The sequence below is a fragment of the Pipistrellus kuhlii genome, unplaced genomic scaffold (genome assembly GCF_014108245.1).
Source record: "Pipistrellus kuhlii isolate mPipKuh1 unplaced genomic scaffold, mPipKuh1.p scaffold_m20_p_11, whole genome shotgun sequence".
Lineage (NCBI taxonomy): Eukaryota > Metazoa > Chordata > Mammalia > Chiroptera > Vespertilionidae > Pipistrellus > Pipistrellus kuhlii.
Window position 1 is genome coordinate 12,082,972 of NW_023425416.1, and position 22,154 is coordinate 12,105,125.

At 36.0% G+C, this 22,154-nt stretch overlaps 1 protein-coding gene across 1 annotated transcript in view; it reads left to right on the plus strand.

Annotated features, from left to right (window-relative positions):
• The window catches only part of DNAH12 (dynein axonemal heavy chain 12), a 203,643-nt gene that overhangs the window by 49,912 nt on the left and 131,577 nt on the right, over window positions 1-22,154 (plus strand). Inside the window, exons 15-21 of the mRNA XM_036430765.2 lie at window positions 5,798-5,923; window positions 6,804-6,938; window positions 7,634-7,827; window positions 8,372-8,615; window positions 16,812-16,997; window positions 17,650-17,850; window positions 20,373-20,567. Of these exons, the coding sequence (XP_036286658.1) occupies window positions 5,798-5,923; window positions 6,804-6,938; window positions 7,634-7,827; window positions 8,372-8,615; window positions 16,812-16,997; window positions 17,650-17,850; window positions 20,373-20,567 (1,281 nt within the window). The remainder of the gene's footprint in view (window positions 1-5,797; window positions 5,924-6,803; window positions 6,939-7,633; window positions 7,828-8,371; window positions 8,616-16,811; window positions 16,998-17,649; window positions 17,851-20,372; window positions 20,568-22,154) is intronic.

The following is a 22,154-nucleotide window of genomic DNA, read 5'->3' on the forward strand; positions in this document are numbered from 1 at the left end:
TTTTGTTGTTATAACAGACTGGTTAGGACCTCTGTCACAATGTTGAATAGCAGTCACCTTGATCCCATCTTCAAAGGGAAAGTTTTCAAAGATTCACTATTAAGTATGACATTTTCTGTAGGTTTTTAAAAAATTTAATAAATCTTTATTGTTCAGATGATTACAATTGTTCCTCCCCCCCCCATAGTTCCCCTCCACCCAGTTCCCACACCACCCTCTGCCCTTATCTCACCCCCACTGTCCTCATCCATAGGTGTACGATTTTTGTCCAGTCTCTTCCCACACCCTCCAAACACCTTTTCCCCTGATAATTTTCAGTCCACTCCCTTTTTATGCCTCTGATTTAATTATATTCACCAGTTTATTCTATTCATCAGATTTTTAATTCACTTGATTTTTAGATTCACTTATAGATATTTGTTGTTCATAATTTTTATCTTTATCTTTTTCTTCTTCTTCCTCTTCTTAAAGAATACCTTTCAGCATTTCATATAATACTGGTTTGGTGTTGATGAACTCCTTTAGTTTTTTTTCTTATCTGTGAAGCTCTTTATCTGACTTTCAATTTTGAATGATAGCTTTGCTGGGTAGAGTAATCTTGGTTGTAGGTTCTTGCTATTTATCGCTTTGAATATTTCTTGCCAGCCCAGTCTGGCCTGCATAGTTTCTGTTGAGAAATCAGCTGACAGTCGTATGGGCGCTCCCTTGTAGGTACCGTATTTCCGGCGTATAAGACGACCCCCTAATTTTACAGTTAAAACATAGGTTTATGCCTATATTCGCTGTATAAGACTACCCCCCACTTCAAAGAAAAGACTTACTTTGCCATCAAGATCTGCAGGTAATTTTTGTGCAATTTTGGTCTTTTGCCCCCGATTTTCGGTTGACTTTTTTTCGTTTCAAAAGTCATCTTATATGCCGGAAAATATGGTAATTAACTGTTTTTCTTTTGCTGCTTTTAATATTCTATCTTTGTCTTTTGCTCTTGGCATTTTAATTATGATGTGTCTTGGTGTGGTCCTCTTTGGATTCCTTTTGTTTGGGGTTCTGTGTGCTTCCTGGTCTTGTAAGTCTATTTTTTTCACCAGGTGGGAGAAGTTTTCTGTCATTATTTCTTCAAATAGGTTTTCAGTATCTTGCTCTCTCTCTTCTTCTGACACCCCCATTATTTTGATGTTGGTATGCTTGCAGTCCCAGAGGCTTCTTACACTATCTTCAAATTTTTGTATTCTTTTTTCTTTTTTCTTTTTCAGTTGAGTGTTTTTTGTCTCTTTGTATTTCGAATCTTTGACTTGATTCTTGTGTTCCTCTAGTCTGCTGTTGGATGTCTGTATAATATTTTTTATTTCAGTCAGTGTATGCTTAATTTCTAGGTGGTCCTTTTTCATACCCTTGAGGGTCTCACTAAATTTATCGGCCGTTTCTAGGGAATTCTTGAAAAACCTTATAATCATGGTTTTGAACTATATATCCAGTTGCTTGTTTTCCTCCATTTCTTTCATTTATGATCTGTTTCTTTATCTCCGCATTGTCGCTGCTTCCCTGAGTTGGAAGGGTAACTTTGTGTGGTGTCCTATATGGTCCAGTGGCTCAGCCTCCCCAGTTACCTGAGGTGGACACTCTTGGTGCACCCCTTTATGGGCTGTGTGTACAGCCTTGTTGTAGTTAAGTCTTGATTGTTGTTGATATCACTGGGAGGAATTGACCTCCAGGCCAATTGGCTGTGAGGATCAGCTGTGTCTATGCCAGGAGAACTTCTGTTTTGAAAACAGCCTTATGAGACAAGATTCACAAAATCGCAAGTTTCTGTGCTCAGCTTGGATGTCAGGGCTGAGCAGACAGTCTTGGCTTTCCGTCAGCCCTCCCCTATGAGGCCGCTGGGTCTCAGTGTCCCTTGGTAATTGCTGCCAGTACCTCTAAGAGTAAGCCACCCTTGAGTTTCACCCGCTGCCAGACAGTCCAGTTTCTCCCCCAATGAATCTGGATTCCCAGATTCTCGCCCAGAACTGGAGTTCAGTGCAGTGGGGAGCTTCTGTTTTCCAACTGCTATAGAAAGCCAGCAGCGCACCCAACTGTCAGTCCTCTCTGCATGCACTTGCACGTGTGCCTCCAGACCTCTGCCTTTCCACCTCCCCTGCGTTTCCACCTGACAGTCCAGATTACCCCAGTAGAAGCCTGGGTCCCCAGTGTCTCACCTGGAATTAGGGTGAGACACTGGGGACCCAGGCTTCAGTGCAGTTGGGAGCTTTTGTCTCCTTCCCAAGAAAGCCAACCAGGCACTCAGCTGCCCACACGCGTCCTAAGTGCCGGAGGGAAGCTAGTGCCAGCAGCTGGGAGAAAGAAGGCTTACTCTTGCACAAATTTTCATGTATTGGGCCTCTAGTATAATATATATATCATGCATTTTATACATTTTATATTTATATATTTACTAGAGGCCTAGTGCACAAAATTCATGCACTTGGGGGAGGGGTGTGGTCCTTCAGCCCAGATTGTGAGAGGGTGCAGGCCAGGCTAAGGGACTCCACCAGTGCACAATCAGGGCCGGGAAGGGATACAGGAAGTTGATCAGCCAAGGAGGAACCATGGGATGGCTTCAGGGTGTGTCCAGCCCATCTCACTCAGTCCAATCGGCCAGACCCCAGCAGCATGCTAACTTATTAGTTGGAGCATCTGCCCCCTGGTGATCTGTGCATGTCATAGCAACTGAACTACTGGTCCACTGTCTGCCCCCTCATGGTCAGTGCACATCATAGCAAGTAGTTGAGTGGCCTTAGCATATTATGCTTTGATTGGTTGAACAGATGATTGGATGACCAGACACTTAGCATATTAGGCTTTTATTATACAGTGGTGCCTCGCATAAAGAACGCCTCGCACAGCGAACGCTGCACACAACGAACTTCATTTCATGATTCATACAACGAACTTCGTTTCACACAACGAAGTCGCCCGAGCTTCCACGACCGCTTTACCCGAGCTTCCACGACTGCTTCGCCCGAGCTTCCACGATCGCTGCCGATGTATTGCATCCTTCCGCGCAGGCACTGCAGGCAGTCGTTAGTCACTGCGCTTAACTTAAGCACGTATCGCGGCAATCGTTCTTCATTACGAATTAAATCACGCACGTATCACGGCAGTCATCCTTTTAAGTTAAACTCAATATTTTTTTTATATCATGGCTTCTAAAAAAAGCAGGAAGGTGATTTCTGTTGAAATGAAACAGGAAATAATTAGAAGGAGTAAATGTGGGATAAAACAGTGTGACCTCGTCAAAGAGTTTGGCCTCAGCAAGACCACCATTTTCACCATTTTGACAAATAAGGATGCAATCAAATCAGCCAAAGTAGCCAAAGGAGTATCAAAACTATTTCATGAAAAACATAGGTCTTCAATCCACGAGGAAATGGAGAGGCTATTAGCGATTTGGATTAAGGACAGGCAGGTGAAAGGTGATGTAACAACCCAAGATATTATCTGTCACAAAGCCAAGAGAATTTATGACGATCTAAAGAAAAACGTCCCTGGAAGTAGCAGCAATCAAGATAATGAAGAAGAATTCAAAGCCAGCAGGGGGTGGTTTTTTAGATTTAAGAAAAGGTGTGGAATTCACAGCGTTACTATGCATGGTGAGGCTGGCAGTGCTGACAAGAAAGAAGCAGAAAAGTTCTCTATTAACTTTCAAAAATGTATTAAGGATGAAGGATACTGCCCACAACAAGTGTTCAATGCCGATGAAACGGGTCTTTTCTGGAAAAGAATGCCGAGCAGAACCTTCATTACAAAAGAGGAAAAGAAATTGCCAGGACACAAAGCCATGAAGGACAGACTTACCCTTATGTTTTCGTCTAATGCCAGCGGAGACCTCAAGATCAAACCTCTATTGGTTTATCACTCTGAAAATCCAAGAATTTTCAAGAAAAATAACGTTATTAAGTCCAAACTGCCCGTCCATTGGAAGTCCAATCAAAAAGCCTGGGTGACCCAAGTTATCTTCAACGAATGGATTCTGGAAACCTTTGCTCCTGCCGTGAAGAAATTCTTGCTGGAAAAAGAACTGCCGCTCAAAGCCCTTCTGATACTTGACAATGCCCCTTCTCACCCAAAAGACCTAGAGGAAATATTGCAGGAAAATTATCCTTTTATCAAGGTGCAGTATTTGCCACCAAACACCACATCCATTCTTCAGCCAATGGATCAGCAAGTTATTGCGAACTTTAAAAAACTCTACACTAGAGCCCTCTTTAATAAGGTGTTTGAAGAATGCGAGTTTGGTGGAGACAATATGACTGTCCGAAAGTTTTGGAAGGAGAAATTTGATGTCCTTATGGCAATACGACTTATACAGAAGGCCTGGGAAGAAGTGTCACAAAGGACCCTCATTTCTGCTTGGAAGATGCTTGTGCCTTCGTGGACCCAGGAAGAAGCAGTAGTTGATGACACAGAAGTGGTGAAGGACATCATCACAGTGGCCCAAAGATTGGAATTAGAGGTAGAGGAAGAGGATGTAGAGCAGCTTATTGAGGAACACGAAGAAGAGCTGACAGCTGAAGAGCTCCAAGCACTTCTGGTCCAGCAACAGGACAATGCTCAAAGGGAAGCGTCATCTGATAACGAGGAGCAACAATCAAACAATCAACCAATCCCAACTGCTGACATCAAGAACATCCTGGTCAAATGGAAAGCAGTTCAGGAGTTTACCAATGCCCACTATCCAGATTCAGCTGAAGCAAACAGGATCAACGATCTTTACTCCGATACTCTTGTCCGTTATTTCCGGCAGATGTTGGAGAAAAGAGAAAAACAAACGACTTTGGACAGGTTTTTCATGAAACCATCGGCCAAAAAGCAGAAAATGGATGAAGATGTGCAAGATTCGGTAGACTCTACTTAGTCTGTCTTAAAATTAAAAAAATGTGTGTGTTTTTTTTTTTTAAATTATGTTTTTAGATGTATCTAAATAAAAATAATAACAAAAAATTTATCTTTTTTTATGTCATCTTAGCATATTTTATGCTACAGAACGAATTATTTTTTTTAACATGTATTGTTATGGGAAAATGCGTTTCACATAACAAACTTTTCGCATAACAAACTTGCTCCTGGAACGAATTAAGTTCGTTGTGTGAGGCACCACTGTATAGGATTAAACCAAATACCTTCAATTTACCTTTAAATCTATATATCAAGTCTTAAAAATTACAGCACTGCATATGGATCAAATGAAAGCTATAGGGGATAAAAATATTCAACTTCTCTACTCAGGTAAATCTATTGGTTTTAAAGGTTTTTTGTTTTTTTTCCTTTGTCATTCATCCCTAAGTTATTTCTGGACATATCCTGTAGACTAACTATAGGCAAAAAAGGTGGTAACATTACTTATTTTGTATAATAAAATAGAAATGCTACAATCTTTTTTCTTTTTTTTTAATCAAAATTTAAAAATAAAATACATAAGAATAAAATTATTTAGCATCAAAGTTACAGCAAAGGCTTGCTGTATATTTGGTCACCTTTTTTATTCATGTATAAAGAGGAACAAGAATACCTTATATTAAATCATCTGCAAGTAAAATTTTTTAAAGCTTTATTTTTTGTATAGAAGTCTGCAATTGTGTGTTATGAGGTCAAATAAATCCTTCAGGTACTAAAATACCTGATTTGGGTGATATAAAATATCAATTAATCTGAGTTAAATTGAAATTTGAAAGAGTATTAGAAGCTGTTGGTTCTTCTCTTTTTCATATTGCCTTAAATTTTCTATATGGTGTATTATATATGGAGTTACTTTTTGTAGGAATCAAAACGCCGAATGAATTACTTTTTAGATGTTTTTATATTTCCTCAAGAAGATTTGGCTTTGAATTCAACTGTCCTTTTATGGCCTTCAAAAATTAATCCCATCTTTGATGAAAATGATGAGGTAAATATATTTTGCAGTATATGTTTTATTTTCTGACATTTTAAGCACAGTGTTTATTCAGTTTTCATACATACTTGCTGTCTACCTTTAAAAAGTAACTTCATGTGTCAATATGAGTTTGGGATTAGCAACGTTTATGGCCCTACAGGTTTAAGACAGGCTGTTAGGCTTAACTCACAGTAAGAAGTGAGACTTATGTTAAAGAAGTCAGAACTATGACATAACTTGATAATAATAGTAAGTACTACACTAAGTTTTTTCCATTTATTAAATAACTTAATACAGAAATCCCAGGTAATCTTATTTTCCTCATTTCATAGATAAGAATAATAAATCTCAGAGAAGTTAAATAACTTGTTCAATATCACAGGAATAAGAAGTAGCAGAATCAGGATTCTGAATACAGTTTAGATTTCGAAAAAGTTCTAATGTAAACCAGTTTCTTTGAAACTGGAAAGTGAGATGACACTGTAATAGTGAAAAATCAAGTAAACTAAAGTTCTAATCTAGATTTTGACTTTTACGGTTTAATGACATTGGACTTGCCTCTTAACCTCTGTAAGCCTAGGTTTCTTCATGTCTGAAATGAGAATAATAATAACACCTGTGGTAATGTAGATAATAAATGGTAGCTTTTTAATTATTATCCTAGAATCAATAAATAGTGAAATTATCTCTGATTAATAAATAAAAAATTTTACAGTCACTTTGGAAATCTAGGAAAATTTTTGTATGGTTTATTATTCTTTGCATTTTAATATCAGTCAATGTTTTGTTTTTGCTTCTTTAATAGTTATGACTAAATAAAGCATTAAGATTTCTAATTTGATAACTCTTTTGTAACAAAATAATTAACATGATTTAATTGTCTTTTAAAAAGATAATTGAAGTTGCTAAACATAAAAAAGAAAATGAGCTAATAGCCAAGAGAGAGAAACTGATTTTGGAACTAGAAAAGCAATCACGCCGCATGGAAGAGTTTGCAGAATTTGCAGAACTGGACCGTATGCAACAGGTTTGATAAATATACTAGAGGCCCAGTGCATGAAAATTCATTCCCTGGAGGGGGGGCCCCTCAGCCTGGCCTGCCCCCTCTCACAGTCCAGGAGCTCTCAGGGGCGGGAGGTGACCCAGCAAGCAGGGGAAGGCGACACCCCCATCACATCTCTGCTGCTACCATTGCCAGCAGCACAAGCCTTGGCCGGCCCTGCTTACTTGAGCCTTGGGCCGCCCTGGATGGCTGGGCAGCCGCCATCCAAGTCTTGCCCATGTCTTGGGCCAGCCCTGGGGGGGCTGTGGAGCTGAGAGGACTGTGTGTCACCATCTTGTGGCTGTGGGCACTGCCATTTTTGAGGGTGTGGCAGTCAGTTAGCATATTCTCTCCTCATTGGCTATGGGTGCCTCCATCTTTGTGAGGGCGTGATGTAGCCCCTCTTTATTAGATAGGATAAGACAGTAGTTATGGCTGGTTCATAGATTAATAAAGGACATGTTTACATAAGTTTAAGAAAAATGTGTCCTTACCATAGCAATCAAGAGCTTGACTCTTAGGCCTAAAACTGATACTATTTATATGATCTTTTTTGTGGCTTTGTTTTATAAGATATAACCATACTTTTTGCTGTCATAGTAATGTTGTGAAATTGATAATAAAGTTTCTATATAATATTACATGGATATTTTTTGAGATAAATAATTATTTGCTTTTAGTATGTGACCGATGTAAGACAGCTGCAGAAACGTATTCAGGAATCTGAAGAAGCAGTTCAGTTTATTAATAAAGAAGAGGAACTTTTCAAGTGGGAATTGACAAAATATCCTGAACTGGATAAATTGAAAGTTAACATTGAGCCGTATCAGAAGCTTTTTAATTTAGTTTTGAAGTGGCAACGAACAGAAAAACGGTAATTTCTGGTAACACCATAAAAATAAAGCAAATGATAAAATGAATGTGCTAGCATATTGATTTTTTGGGGGTTTTGTTAGTTAAGTGTTTAAAGTAGGACTTATTTGTTAATTTTAAAGAGAACCAAGTATCCTAAAGGAGCATCAAATGTTGCTAAAATATCTACCTAAGCTTATTAATGTATATGTTATCTAAAGTATAACTTAGGTTTTCCAGAGGTGATTCCTTTTTTAATGCAGTTAGTTAATTTGGTGAATGTTCACACCAAAAATTAGAAGGATGGAATCAAATCTACATTTTATTTTGATACTATTAGTTATCCATTTGCAGTCTGGTGCATATTTTAGTCATGTAGGATAGCCGAACTTATGGTTTTAATCTTGTCTCTCATCAACTCTATGTGTGTGACTAAGAAAACCTGTTAACACTCTTTCCCTCATTTATTTCTCTTTTTAAAATGAGAGATCTAGCCTAAAGAACCCCTAAAGTTCCTTCAAACACCAAGTCTCTGAGTTTAATACTGTTTTTTCCTTTTTATTCAGGTGGATGGATGGAGGGTTTTTGGATCTTAATGGGGAAAGCATGGAAGCTGATGTAGATGAATTTTCCCGAGAGATTTTTAAGACACTGAAATTTTTCCAAACGAAACTGAAGAAGGAATTACAAGAAAAAAGAAAGATAGCAAAAAAACGATCTCTGATAGAAGAGAAAGTTGAAGAAGAACCAAAAGAAAATCCTACTATTAATATGTGCTCTGCAGTAATGGAGAACATAAAAGTTTTTAAGGTATGAACACACTTAATAGTATTTTCAAAAGCCCTTGAAGAGACAGCTCTTCACATCAAGTGTTAATGAAGATAAATAGATTTGGAAGCAAAACCAAAGGTGAATCCAGAAAACTTGATCTATTCCTGAATCCATGCTTATTCTTTCCTGATGAAGTCATCAAAATGAATTCCTTCATGGAACAATACTTAACAAAAACAAAATACTATAAGAACTAGTTGCAATGATATAGAGAGGATAAAAAAATTAATAGGACAGACCAGTTAGCCTATACTAAGGGCAGCAACACAGTGTGACATTACTTAATTAGGAAAGTTTTGGAGTCACACTACCTAGTTTTATAGTACATAGATAGCCTCTTGTACCATAGACACCTCATTTATAAAGAGAGGATAATAGTTTTATGACAGTTTATATTGCATCCACTTTCCCAAGGCAACAATGACAGTGGTTCTAATATAGTGCCAAGTTTCTACAGCTAATAAACTTGAGTGCCAACTCTGATGGGATTTTCAGTATTGTTTCTGCCTGTGTCTAGCACTCTGGGATTTCATGAGCTGTATAAAAAATTATTAAGTAACTATTTAAACTTATTTTCAGTGTTTAATGTATTAATATGGTTTGAAAAATAGAAAAATATATATTTGAAAAGTTTCTTTCCAAAATTTCTCATCCATGTAACTCAGATTACCAGTGTTATTACTTTCTTTTGTATATTTCCAGTTTTGTTACACATATAACAATGTGATTTTTTTTTATCATTTCATCATTCTACATAAAATATATCACACTATAGGTACTGTTTCCCCCTTTGTTTTGATTAATTTGTCGTGGAGGCGTTTTATCATTGTATATAGAGCTTTTACATACATGTTGAGCAGTTGAATAGAATTAGTCTCTTTGTTTTCTTTCCAGCCTCATAGAGAAGTGCTCTCCACACAGGTTGGCAATACTTCTCTCAGCTTCTTTCATGTGTGAGAAAATAATGAATTTCTAATGAAGCCAAATTTATCCACTTTGAGAGTATGTTCTTTCTACTTTATAGGTGTTAAACATTATTTATTTAACAAATACTTATTGAGTGATTGTTCTATCATGTTCTGATGAATCCTGGGGAATATGATGGCAAGCAAAAACAGATGATGGTAATAATACTGGAAGGTTAAAACCAAAGTCATTTTTTTAAATTTTCTTTATAGATTAAGGTATTACATATGTGTCCTTATTTCCCCATTGCTCTCCTTCCACACTTCCACTCATGCCCTCACCCCCCTGGTGTCTGTGTCCATTGGTTAGGCTCATATGCATGCATACAAGTACTATGGTTGTTCTCTCCCTCTTACCCCTATCCTCCTCTACCTTCCTTCTGAGGTTTGACAGTCTGCTTGATGCTTCTCTGTCTCTGGATCTGTTTTTGTTCATCAGTTTATGTTGTTCGTTAAATTCCACAAATGAGTGAGATCATGTGATATTTATCTTTCTCTGACTGGCTTATTTCGCTTAGCTTAAAAACAAAAGTCCTTAATAATTGAAATTAAAAGTTGGATATTCTACAGTTTTCTAATTTTAAAAAAGAACTTTATTAATAAACATGTCAAATATTTTATCCTACTTATTAATTAATGAGAGAGCCAGTAAGATGGTAAGTCTTATTCAAAGAACATTTGAGGAGCTGGGTATTTACAATCAATTTAATAAAGGAATGTTAGGAAAGATTGGTAGTATTGATAATATACCATAATAATTTGCCATTATACCATTTGAAGTTTTTTTTTAAGTTATTTATTTTATTAGCTATAAGTTACTTGCATTTTATAGTGGATAAAAAGCTATAAGTCAACATGTAATTTTTATAAAATCTGGAACTTTAGGTAGTAAACAGTGAGTTGAACAATATGCAGTATATAAGCAGTTAAATTTTCCATAGATGGCACGTACCTCATATGACATTGAAAGAGTATGCCACAAGTCTTTTTTTTCCCTTCCCTCCCATTAAAAAATTAAAATATAGTTGACATACAATATGAAATTAGTTTCTTTTAATTTTAAAAAATTTATCTTTATTATTGAAAGTATTACAAACGTCCTCTTTTTTCCACTCACTGACCTCTTTTAGCCCTTATCTGCCCCCCACCCCAGGCCTTCATCACACTGTTGTCTGTGTCCATGGGTTATGCAGATATTAATATTAAATTAGTTTCAGATGTATAAATAAAATGATTCTATATTTATATACCTTATAATGTGATCATCACAATAAATCTATTAACCATCTGCCACTGCACAAAGTTATTACAATATTATTAACTGTACTATACATTATATCTCCATGACTTTGTTCTCAGTATTTGTGCCTGTTTCTGTTTTGTTTCTTCATTTGTTTTTTTGAAACCACATATGTGAAATCATCTGGTATTTGTCTTTCTGTGTCTGAGTTATTTTACTTAACACACTATCCTCTAGGTCCATATTACAAATGCTGAGATTCATCTATTGATGGACACCTAGGTTGCTTCCATATCTTGGCTATCCTATCTAATAAAGAGGGAATATGCAAATTGACCATCACAAGATGGAGGCGCTTGCAGTGGAGGCAGGTTTTCCATAACACAAGATGGCTATTATAGGAGCTGAGTTCCTGTGACAAGCCTTAAGGAGCAATCAGCAGGGACCTGAGGTGGTGTGGCACTGGGCCGGGGCAGGGGACCTGAGCCTGCGCCCCCCGCCCGGTGGGGGTTGACAGGGGACCTCAGGCTGCACCCCCTGCCTCAGCATCAGGCTGAGGGACCTTAGGCTTCGTCCTTCCACCTCAGGCTGCAGGTCCTGCCCAGTAGGGCTTGACGGGGCCTTACGGCTGTGCACTCCCACCTGGCAGGGCTTAACAGGAGACCTGAGGGTACATTCCCCATCCCCAACACAGGTGGGGGGACCTGAGGGTGCACTGAGGATCTGAGTCTGCACCCTCCCCCCCAGTGCCCAGTTGGGGGACCTGAGTCTGCACCCCCCCATCCTGCGGAACTTGACAGGGGATCTGAGGCTGAAGATTTTCATATACATTTTACTAATTTTATTTACTTAGTTTTCAGAATATAGCTCTTTTACCTTCTTGGTAAAATTTATTGCTAGGCATTTTATTCTTTTTGCAGTTATAAATTGTATTTTTTTTTAAGTTTCTCTTTTTGATAGTTTGTTATTAGTGTATAGACGTGCAAACTTCTAAATTTTGTATCCTTCAACATTAGCAAATTCATTTATTCTAATAGTTGTTGGGATCTTTAGGGTTTTCTTTATATAGTTTCATGTTACCTAAAAATAGTGATAGTTTTGCTTTTCCTTTCCAAATTGTATGCCTTTTTTTTCTTGTCTGATTGTTGTGGCTAGGACCTTCGTACTGCGTTGAATAAAAGTGGTGAGAGTGAGTATCCATATCTTGTTTCTGATCTTAGGGGAAAAGCTTTCAGCTTTCACCATTGAGTATAATGTTAGTTATGTGTTTGTCATATATAACCATTATTATGTTGGGATATGGTCTCTCCATACCTGCATTGTTGAATTTATTTTTTTTATCACAAGTGGATGTTGAATTTTGTCAAATGCTTTTTTGGAATCTATTTATTGATAGATGATCTTGTGATTTTTTTGTTTTGTTGTAATCCTCACCCAAGGATATTTTTTCTATTGACTTTTCAAGAGAGTAAGCATTTCTCCTATGAGGGAAGAAGGGAGGAAGGGAGAAAGGGAAGAAGAGGGAGAGGGAGGGGTGAAGAGAGAGGAGAGAGAGAGAGAAAGAGAGAGACAGACAGACAGACAGATAGACAGACAGACAGACATTGATTGCCTCCCATCTGTATCTTGACCAGGGCAGGGATGAACCTGCAATTGAGATATGTGCCCTTGACCCGGAATCAAGACCACAAATATCTTTCCATAAAATTCCAGTTTCTTTTCGGAGCCACCTTAATGTTTTGCAGTTTGTTTCACTTGCCTTTGAGATGACCCTTAAATTAAACTCAAGATTCTGGAAAATGTATTCAGTTCTGTCTTTAAAAAAAATAGACAAATATAATCTTCAGGACTTTTTCCCCAGCTCCTACTCTCTTTTTAAGCTCTCACTAACTGTAACCTCTTATTTTATACACTTTTCCTCCTGTAGTAAATCAACTTGGCATCAGAAGCCAATTAAGAATTAATTAATTAAAAAAAATTAAATCCTTACCTGAGGATATTTTCCTATTGATTTTTAGAGAGAGTAGAAGAGAGAGGGAAAAACAGAGAGAAATATCGATGTGAGAGAAGCACATCAATTGGTTGCCTCCTGCATGAGTCCTAACCACAGCCTTCACTGGGGAGGAGCCTGCAACCAAGATATGTGCCCTTGACTGGAAAGGAATCTAGGACCCTTTGGTCTGCAGGCCAACGCTCTTTGGTCCACTGAGCCAAACTGGCTAGAATTAAAATACATTTTAAACATAAATAAAAGAGCTGGGGCCCTGGCTGGATGGCTCAGTTGGTTGGAGCAGCGTTTTTCAACCGCTGTTCCGCGGCACACTAGTGTGCCGTGAGATGTTGCCTGGTGTGCCGTAGGTGCAGACAAGACAAGAATTTTATAATTTTTCACTATTTTGTTTACTTAATATTTCATAATAAAGTAATTATAAAATACTTTCTTTGTGTTTATTTGACTCCTATTCAAGAGAATTACTTTATATATAGTTAATATAGGCACAGAGTTAAATTTTTTAACATTTTCTAATGGTAGTGTGCCTCGTGATTTTTTTCATGAAACAAGTGTGCCTTTGCCCAAAAAAGGTTGAAAAACACTGGGTTGGAGCATCATCCTATACACCAAAAGGTTGTGGGTTTGATCCCTAGTCAGGGTACATACCTAGGTTGTGAGTTTGATCCTTGATCAGGGCATATACAGAAGACAACTGACCAATGTTTCTCACATCAATATTTTTTTTCTTCTCTCTTAAATCAATTAAAAAACAACATACACACCAAAAACATATTGAATGAGGATTAAAAAAATGGAAGCCAGGATTTTGATAGGGATTGCATTGAATTTATAGATTGATTTGGAAAGTATTGCCATCTTCATAACATTAATTCTTCCAGTGTATGAACATGGAATGTCTTTCTATTTATTTAGGTTTTCTTTAATTTTTTTCTAAAATTATTTGTAATTATCATTGTGTAAGTCTTATACTTCTTGATGCTGTTGTATCTTGGGTTTTCCCCATACTTTAAATTTTGTATTGTTTATTTCTAGTTTATAGAAATACAAAGGAGTTTTATAAATTGATATCGGATCCCGCAACCTTGCTGAACTCATTTAGTAGTTCTCAGTTTTTAGATGAATTCTTTAGGATTTTCTGTTTACAAGATCATATCATCTGAAAATAGAGATAGTTTTAGTAGTACTTCTTCCTTTTCAAACTAAATGATTTTTATTTGTTTATATCTTATTTAATTGTCTAGGATATTGACATTAGCTAGAGTTTTCTAGCTCAGTGTTTTTATTATCTGGGTTATACAAATTGACTTTTGACCCTCAGGGGTCTCCAACATGGTAGGAGAAATAGAATATGGACAACTGGTTGTAATACAAAGCATAATGAAGAAATTCTTAGGGAGAGGATACCACTATCCTGTGAGAGAATAGAACATGGAGCGATTAATTTTGCCACTTAAAGAACAGATAAGGCTTTACTAAGGAGGTGACCAGAAATACTTATGATTTTGATGGGCTTGCTTTGAATTGGATTGGGAAGAGGAAAAAATAAGTATTCTTTTTAAAAAAACACATTTTTATTACGTAATATTTGAAGAATATATGTAAAATGTAACTTATAAAGTATAACGAGAAAATGAATACCCATTAATCCTTCCCTCTATTTTAAAGTTAGATGATTAATCCTTCTGCTTCTCTCTGTGTATTCCTTCCCCATTTTATCCTTTTAATATTCTTTACAGGTAAATGCATTATAAATTCTGTGTTTGTGATTATCTTGCTTTTTAAAAAATCAATTTGTATATAACAATTCATAAAAATATATCATGCACATGTAATCTTCTGTGACTTGACTTTTTTTGTTTGTTTTTCACTTAATGTTAGGTTTCTAAGATTCCTCCATATTTTGGGGTGTAAGTGTAGTGCCTTCATTTTCACTGCTAGATATTATTGCTTACCTAATTTATTGATTTTCCTACTTACAATTATGTGAACAAAAATCTCTTCTTTCATAGTATTTACATTCTACTTACATTTCATATTTCTTCTTCTGTGAAGTGCCTATGTATGCCTTTGGAATCTTCTGTCATTGTTTGGTTATTGTTTCTTTCTATTGTTAATTTGTGGAATTTTTATAATAAATACTGGATAATAACTCTGTCACTTATATAATAATGACTCCATTAATGTATGGCAGTTATCTCTATTTATTTAGTTTTTCTTTTATAAGTTAAATAGTTTCTCCAAAATAGCTTTGCACAGCTTTCATTTGATTTATCTGTGGCACTTTATTTTGTTGTTGTTGCATTTGTAAATTGATATTTTTGTTAATTATATTTTTTATCTGAAGCTGGTATATAGAAGTTCTATTTAATTTTTATAATAATCTGTGAACAATGCCAGTTTTTTCTTAATTTCTATTCCTTATATATTTTATTTATTTATATTAACTTCTTCACTGTCTGAGACCTCAATCTAGTGTTGAGTAGAAGTAGTCATAATGGGTATGCTTATCTTGTTTCTAGTTTTAAAGAAAATGTTCTAGACTGGAAACTATAAAAATCCTAGAAGAAAACATAGGCAGTAAAATATCAGACATTTCTTGTAGCAATGCTTGTTTGTTTTTTTTGGGTATATCTCCTCAGGCAAGGGAAACTAAATACAAAATAAACAAATGAGACTACATCAAATTAAAAAGTTTTTGCACAGCAAAGAAAACTATCAGCAAAATAAAATTTAAAAAAACCCATTGAATGGGAGAACATATTTGCAGATACATCTGATTAGGGCTTAATATTCAAAATTTATAAAGAACTTATAAAGCTCAACACCAAAAAGCCAATCAATTCAGTTAAAAAATGGGCAAAGGACCTGAATAGACACTTCTCCAAAGAGGAAATTTAGATGGCCAATAGACATGAAAAGATGCTCAATGTCATGAACCATCAGAGAAATGCAAATTAAAATCACAGTGAGGTATTACTTCACACCTGATAGAATGGCTATCATCAATAAATCAACAAGTGAGGATGTAGAGAAAAGAGAACCCTCATGTACTGTCTGTGAAAATGCACATTGGTATAGCCACTATGGAAAACAGTTTGGAGTATCTAAAATAATTAAAAATGGGACTGCCTTATGGCCCAGATTTCACTTCAGAGAATTTATCTGAAAAAAACAACAACCCTGAAACACTAATTTGAAAGAATATAAGCACCCTATGTTCATTGCAGTGTTATTTACAATAGCCAAGATTTGGAAGCAGCCCAAGTGTCCATCAGTAAATGAGTAGATAAAAGAGCTATGATACATTTACACAATAAAATACTACTCAGGTGTAAAAAGAAAGTAAAAAAGGAAAGTTTACCCTTTGCAACAGAATGGATAGACCTGGAGAACATTATGCTGAGTGAAAGAAGCCAGTCAGAGAAAGACAAGCACCATACGATTTCACTCATATGTAGAATTTAATGAACAAAATGAACTAACAAGCAAAATAGAGACAGAATCATAGAAAAAAGTTCTAATGTCAGTAGTGTGAATGATAAACTTAGTGTTTTTGTTGAATATCTAATTTTCATTTCCAAACATAAGTTATATTTTAGCATTTTTGTGCAGACTTTCCCCCCCTTTCATGTTATGTGTTTGCTTATATTATCTTATACTATATATTTCTGCATATAACATGAATAGCCCTTTGCACTCCTATAATAATGCAATAATTTTAATTACCATAGTTTTATCATATACTTTAATATCTGATAGAACATTTACCCCTCTTCTTTTTCACTCTTATAATTTTACTGGCTATTTCTACATGTTTATTTGTGCAAATGAATTTTAGAATAATTTTGTTTGTTTGTCTTCCCCCTCCAAATCTAATAAGCAGGGATTTTGATTATACTCATTAAATATATTAAGTAATTTTAAGTGACACATTATTTTTATATTATTACTATTAGGAAAATATCCCTACTGTCTCCATCCTATGCAATCCAGGAATGAGACCACGTCATTGGAAGCAGATGTCAGAAATTGTAGGCTATGACTTGACTCCAGACTCTGGAACTACACTGAGAAAAGTTTTAAAACTAAACCTTTCACAATACTTGGAAAAATTTGAAGTGATAAGTGCAGGTGCAAGCAAGGTAAACATGAAGATCAACTGAAATACTTTATTTAATGAGTTTGTTAATCAAATAATTGTGGGTTTGTTATGGTTGAATGCATAGCACTGGTTAGCAGTGGGAGGAGATGAGAGGAAGTGATCAAGGACCACTCTCTTCCCCCCACATACACATACACTTCCTACTTTGTTCTACTGAATCTAAACTAGAAATGGCTCATTTGACATCTTCTTAATTCTATCACATTCTGATATGCATGGATGATATGCTAGTCTTGATATATAATTTTTCTATTAATAATATTGGGTGGATGTGTGTGGCATGTGATGTGTTGTTTGTATTTTAACAGAATAACTATAGTCCTTTAGGGTTCTTGAAATACTCAGAAAGCATCTTCAGATTATAGACTGGAGAAAGGATACTTTAGGGGAAGCCCAGGTGTGGGCTTCTATTATCTATTTCAGTATTGACAACAAGTTTTCATAGCAAATGCATTTTTAAAACGACATCATCATTCTTTTTAGGAATTTTTAAATTGTTTTAAAATTTTTTCTAATTAATTAAAAAGTAGCCACAGATTATTTTAAGGCATATACTTACTGATTTTACTAGAGAAAGTCAATACAGTAAATAAGATTCCTTTTTCACAATCCCATTCTTTCCTCCATTTTAGGAATTTTCACTAGAAAAGGCCATGCATACAATGATGGGAGCTTGGGATGATATTGCTTTTCATATAAGTCTATATCGTGACACTGGAGTCTGTATTCTTTCTTCAGTAGATGAGATCCAGACTATCCTTGATGATCAAATTATAAAAACTCAGACAATGAGAGGATCACCTTTCATTAAACCATTTGAAAAAGAGATCAAGGTATGTTAAACAGGTTAGCTCCTGGTCATTTGCAAAAATTGCAATCTTATTACATATACTAGAGGCCCAGTGCATGAAATTCATCCACAGGGTACCCCTCAGCCTGGCCTGCACCCTCTTCAATCCAGGACAGGCTCTTAACTGCTCACCTGCCTGCCTGCCTGATCGCCTCTAATCACTCTGCATGCCTGCCTGATCACCACTAACTGCCTCTGCTTCAGCCCCCACCACCGTGGCTTTGTCTGGAAGGATGTCCAGAAGACATCCTCTCTAATTGGCATGTTTCCCTCTTATTAATATAGATACTCTTGTGGAAATAAGTCAGTTTTTTGGATAGCTTTGGAGAAATGCAGGAACAAATATTTAAAAATTCATATGGAACTATATAGAACAGATCTGATACATTAATTCTAATGATTTTGAAAAGCACACATTATGTTTTATTTTTAAAAAATCATCTCCTGCTCATCTGGTGTGGCTCATTGGTGGAGCATTGACTTAAGAACTAGGAGGTTGAAGTTCGATTCCCAGTCAGGGCACATGCCCAGGTTGTGGGCTTGACCCCAGGTGTGGGGTGTGCAGGAGGCAGCCAATCAGTGATTCTCATCATTGATGTTTCTATCTCTCTCTCCCTTCCTCTCTTAAATACATAAAAAAATAAAATTCTCCAATGACAACAATAGACTTGGAAGGAAAACAGTTGGTATTATTAATTTTAACATTAAACAGCCTAGTCCCTGTTCCATGTTATGTTCTTTTGATTTGTAGTGAAGTTCTATATACCATGCTTTAATTATATTTCTGAATAACTAGCTTGAGGCTCTGTTAGAATAATTAATGAATTATTTTGCACTTGAGAAAAAAAGTTATATTTGAGACTATAAGATTATTTAATATTAGAGGCCTGGTGCATGAAATTTGTGCACTGGGCGGGGGGAGGTCCCTCAGCCTGGCTTGCATCCTCTCACAGTCTAGGAAGCCCTCGGGGGATGTCCTACTGACAGGCCTAAGCTTCTGACCAACAACTGACCACCAAGGGGCAGTTCCTGCATTGAGTGTCTGCCCCTTGGTTGTCAATGCGCATCCTAGCAACCAATCAATTTGCATATTATCCTTTTATTATATGGGATCCTTATAGTTGATGTGGGTGAATATAGAAAGCAAACAAATTATAATAACTAACACCTTTATAGGTACTATCAAAATTCTTACTGGGATTATATATAACAGGGAAAATACAAACAACAAATGGAATTTTCTCCTTGTATTTATTGATTTTTAACTATACTGCTCTAGACACTTTACCTTTACCAGCCCATTTAATTTCCATAGCAGACTTTTAACATAGGCACTTTTATTATCTGTATTCATAAATAAGGAAATCACAGCATAGGTTTTCCTAGCTAATAAATGACAGAGCTGAATTCAAACCAAGATTCAGTCAGGGTGGCTCAGTGGTTGAGCATCAACCTGTGGGCTCAGAAGTCAGGGTTCTATACCTGGTCAGGCCATATGCCCGGGTTATGGGTCATATGCAGAAGTTGATTGATCAGTAATTCTCATCATTGATGTTTCTATCTTTCTCTCTTCTTTCCTCCCTGAAATCAATAAAAATATATATTTTAAAAAACAACAACAACAAAGTAGGCTGGGTTTAATTTAAGCATGGTTGGTGTTTTTATGAAAGACCTTGGCTCTTGATATTCAGAGTAGACAGAGTTGTGTTCTTCCAAAAGGACATAATGCTGCACATTTTCTCATGAATCAGGCTGACCTAGACTTTCCTGATATATTTTTTGCAGGAATTTCTTGTCTATCAAAGTAGAATTTACAAGTTAAATTTAAAGGCTCTTTTAGAGCTTAAAAATAATAAAATATGAGGTCTAATCTCTTGACATCTTGGACCTTGGGCCAAATATTTAAGAACCAAAGACATATTATATGAATGACTTCAACTAATGAAATATCTTACTGAGTCTTAGAGACCTGTAAGAGTAAGGAGACCTCCCTGCTACCCCCCAAATTGTGTTACATGGCACTAAAGACATTTTGTGTTGAATAATTCTTTCTTGCGAGGGTTGTCCTATACATTGTAGGAATTTTAGCAGCATTCCTGGATTCTGCTAACTAGATTTAGTAGCACCCTCATCCAATCAGTTGTGACAAATGAAGATGTCTCCAGACATTGTCAAATGTTCCTTGGGATGGGGGACAAAATAGCCCCCAGGTTGATAACCATTGATGTAGATCAGGGTATATTCCTGGATGCCTTTTGGATGTGGGATGGTTTACTAGTGATTAGGAAATTGGTCTAAATAACTACAGTCATTTCTAATTATGAGTTCCAATGATTTAGGAAAACTTCAGACCTTCTAGTGTTTTTCTAAACCCCTGTGAGACACCCGTAAGTGATGTTGGGCATTGATTTAAAAATAACAGTAAAATTTAAATACACATTTATTGATATAACTTAATATTTTCTTTAATAACTGGAATTTAGTACACTATGTTTTTTCATTAAGGCCTGGGAGGACCGTTTGATTCGAATACAAGAAACGATTGATGAATGGTTAAAAGTACAAGCTCAATGGCTATACTTGGAGCCCATTTTTTGCTCTGAGGACATCATGCAACAAATGCCAGAAGAAGGACGTCAATTTCAGACAGTAGATAGACATTGGAGAGATGTTATGAAGTTTTGTGCAAAAGATCCAAAGGTGTAGTATTTATTTTTTTCTCTTAAAAATGAAGGGCTATTAAAAAAAAGCGTTTGGCTTTTTTCTGATTAAAAAATAAAAACATGCTCATTGTATAAAAACTATAAAGTTCAGAAAAATTTAAGAAAGCATTAAAGCAATTTTACTTTTCAATCCATAAGATATACTACTTTAATTCTTTTACATCAGATTGGGGTGACATTGTTTAAAAGATTATATAGGTTTCAACTGTATATTTCTATGATACATGCTCTGTATGTTGCATTGTGTGCCGACCACCCAAAGTCAAATCATCTTCCAGACATCACCATATATTTGACCCCCTTTACCCTTTACTACCCCCAAACCTCTTCCTTCTGGTAACCACAGTACTGTTGTGTGTGTCTATGAGTTTTTATTTGTTTTTATTATTTACTCATTCTTGCTTTCAAGTTTTATATCCCACATATGAGTGAAATCATATGATTTTTACCTTTTTCTGACTGACCTATTTCACTTTAGCATGATATTCTCAAGTTCCATCCATGTTGTTACAAATGGCAGTATTCATCTTTTCTTATGGCTAAGTAGTATTTATTGTATATATGTACCACATCATCTATCAAAGGACACTTTGGTTGTGTCTATGAATTGGCCACCATGAATAATGCTGCAATGAATATAGGAGTGCATATACCTTTGCAAAGAAATGTTTTCAAAATTTTGGGGTAGATACCCAAAAATGGGGCTGCTGGGTCATATGGTAACTCTATTTTTAATTTTTTGAGGAGCCTCCATACTCTTCCATAATGGCTGTACCAGTTTACATTCCCAACAACAGTGGGAATCTTTCTTCACAACCTCTCTAACACTTGTTATTACTTGTCTTGTTGGTAGTAGCCATTCTAACAAGTGTGAGATGGTAGGACATTGTAGTTTTGATTTGCATTTCTCTAGTAGCTAATAATGAGATTGAGCATTTTTTCATATATCTGTTGGCCATTTGTATGTCTTCTTGGGAGAAGTGTTCAGTCATCTGCCCATTTTAAAACTGGATTATTTATTTGGCGTTGAGTTGTATGTGTTCTTTATATATTTTGGATATTAACTACTTATCGGATGGTAGAGCTGCTTCACATGTACATGTAACTCACTTCACATGTACATTTAACTCACTGCTTCCCCCCTCTTGTAAAATAAATAGTAAAATAAAATGGAGAGAGAGAGAGAGAAAGGATAGTGCAGGTGATTCCACTATATGCTTGGGAGTGAAGGGGAAAAAAGAACCTGAGGTTTTCTTAGTTGGTTGCATTTGTTATCTCTCTCCTAGTGAGTATAGTGCTTTGCTTAGTGTGAGTCTAATATTGAAAGACATATTATGCATTTTCCATATACATATTATGCAAAGTCCACTTTAAAAATCTAGTATTCAATTTAAGAATTTGTTTCAATACTGGATAAAAAAGTAGCTGTGCTGCACTTACTGAGAGTAAACAGTATACTGATATTTATGAATCACAAGGATTTTGCCTTATATGTTGACTTCAGAACCTTTGTGAGACATGATTTACATACAATCAGAAGTCAGAAATCTTTTTCTGCAAAAGG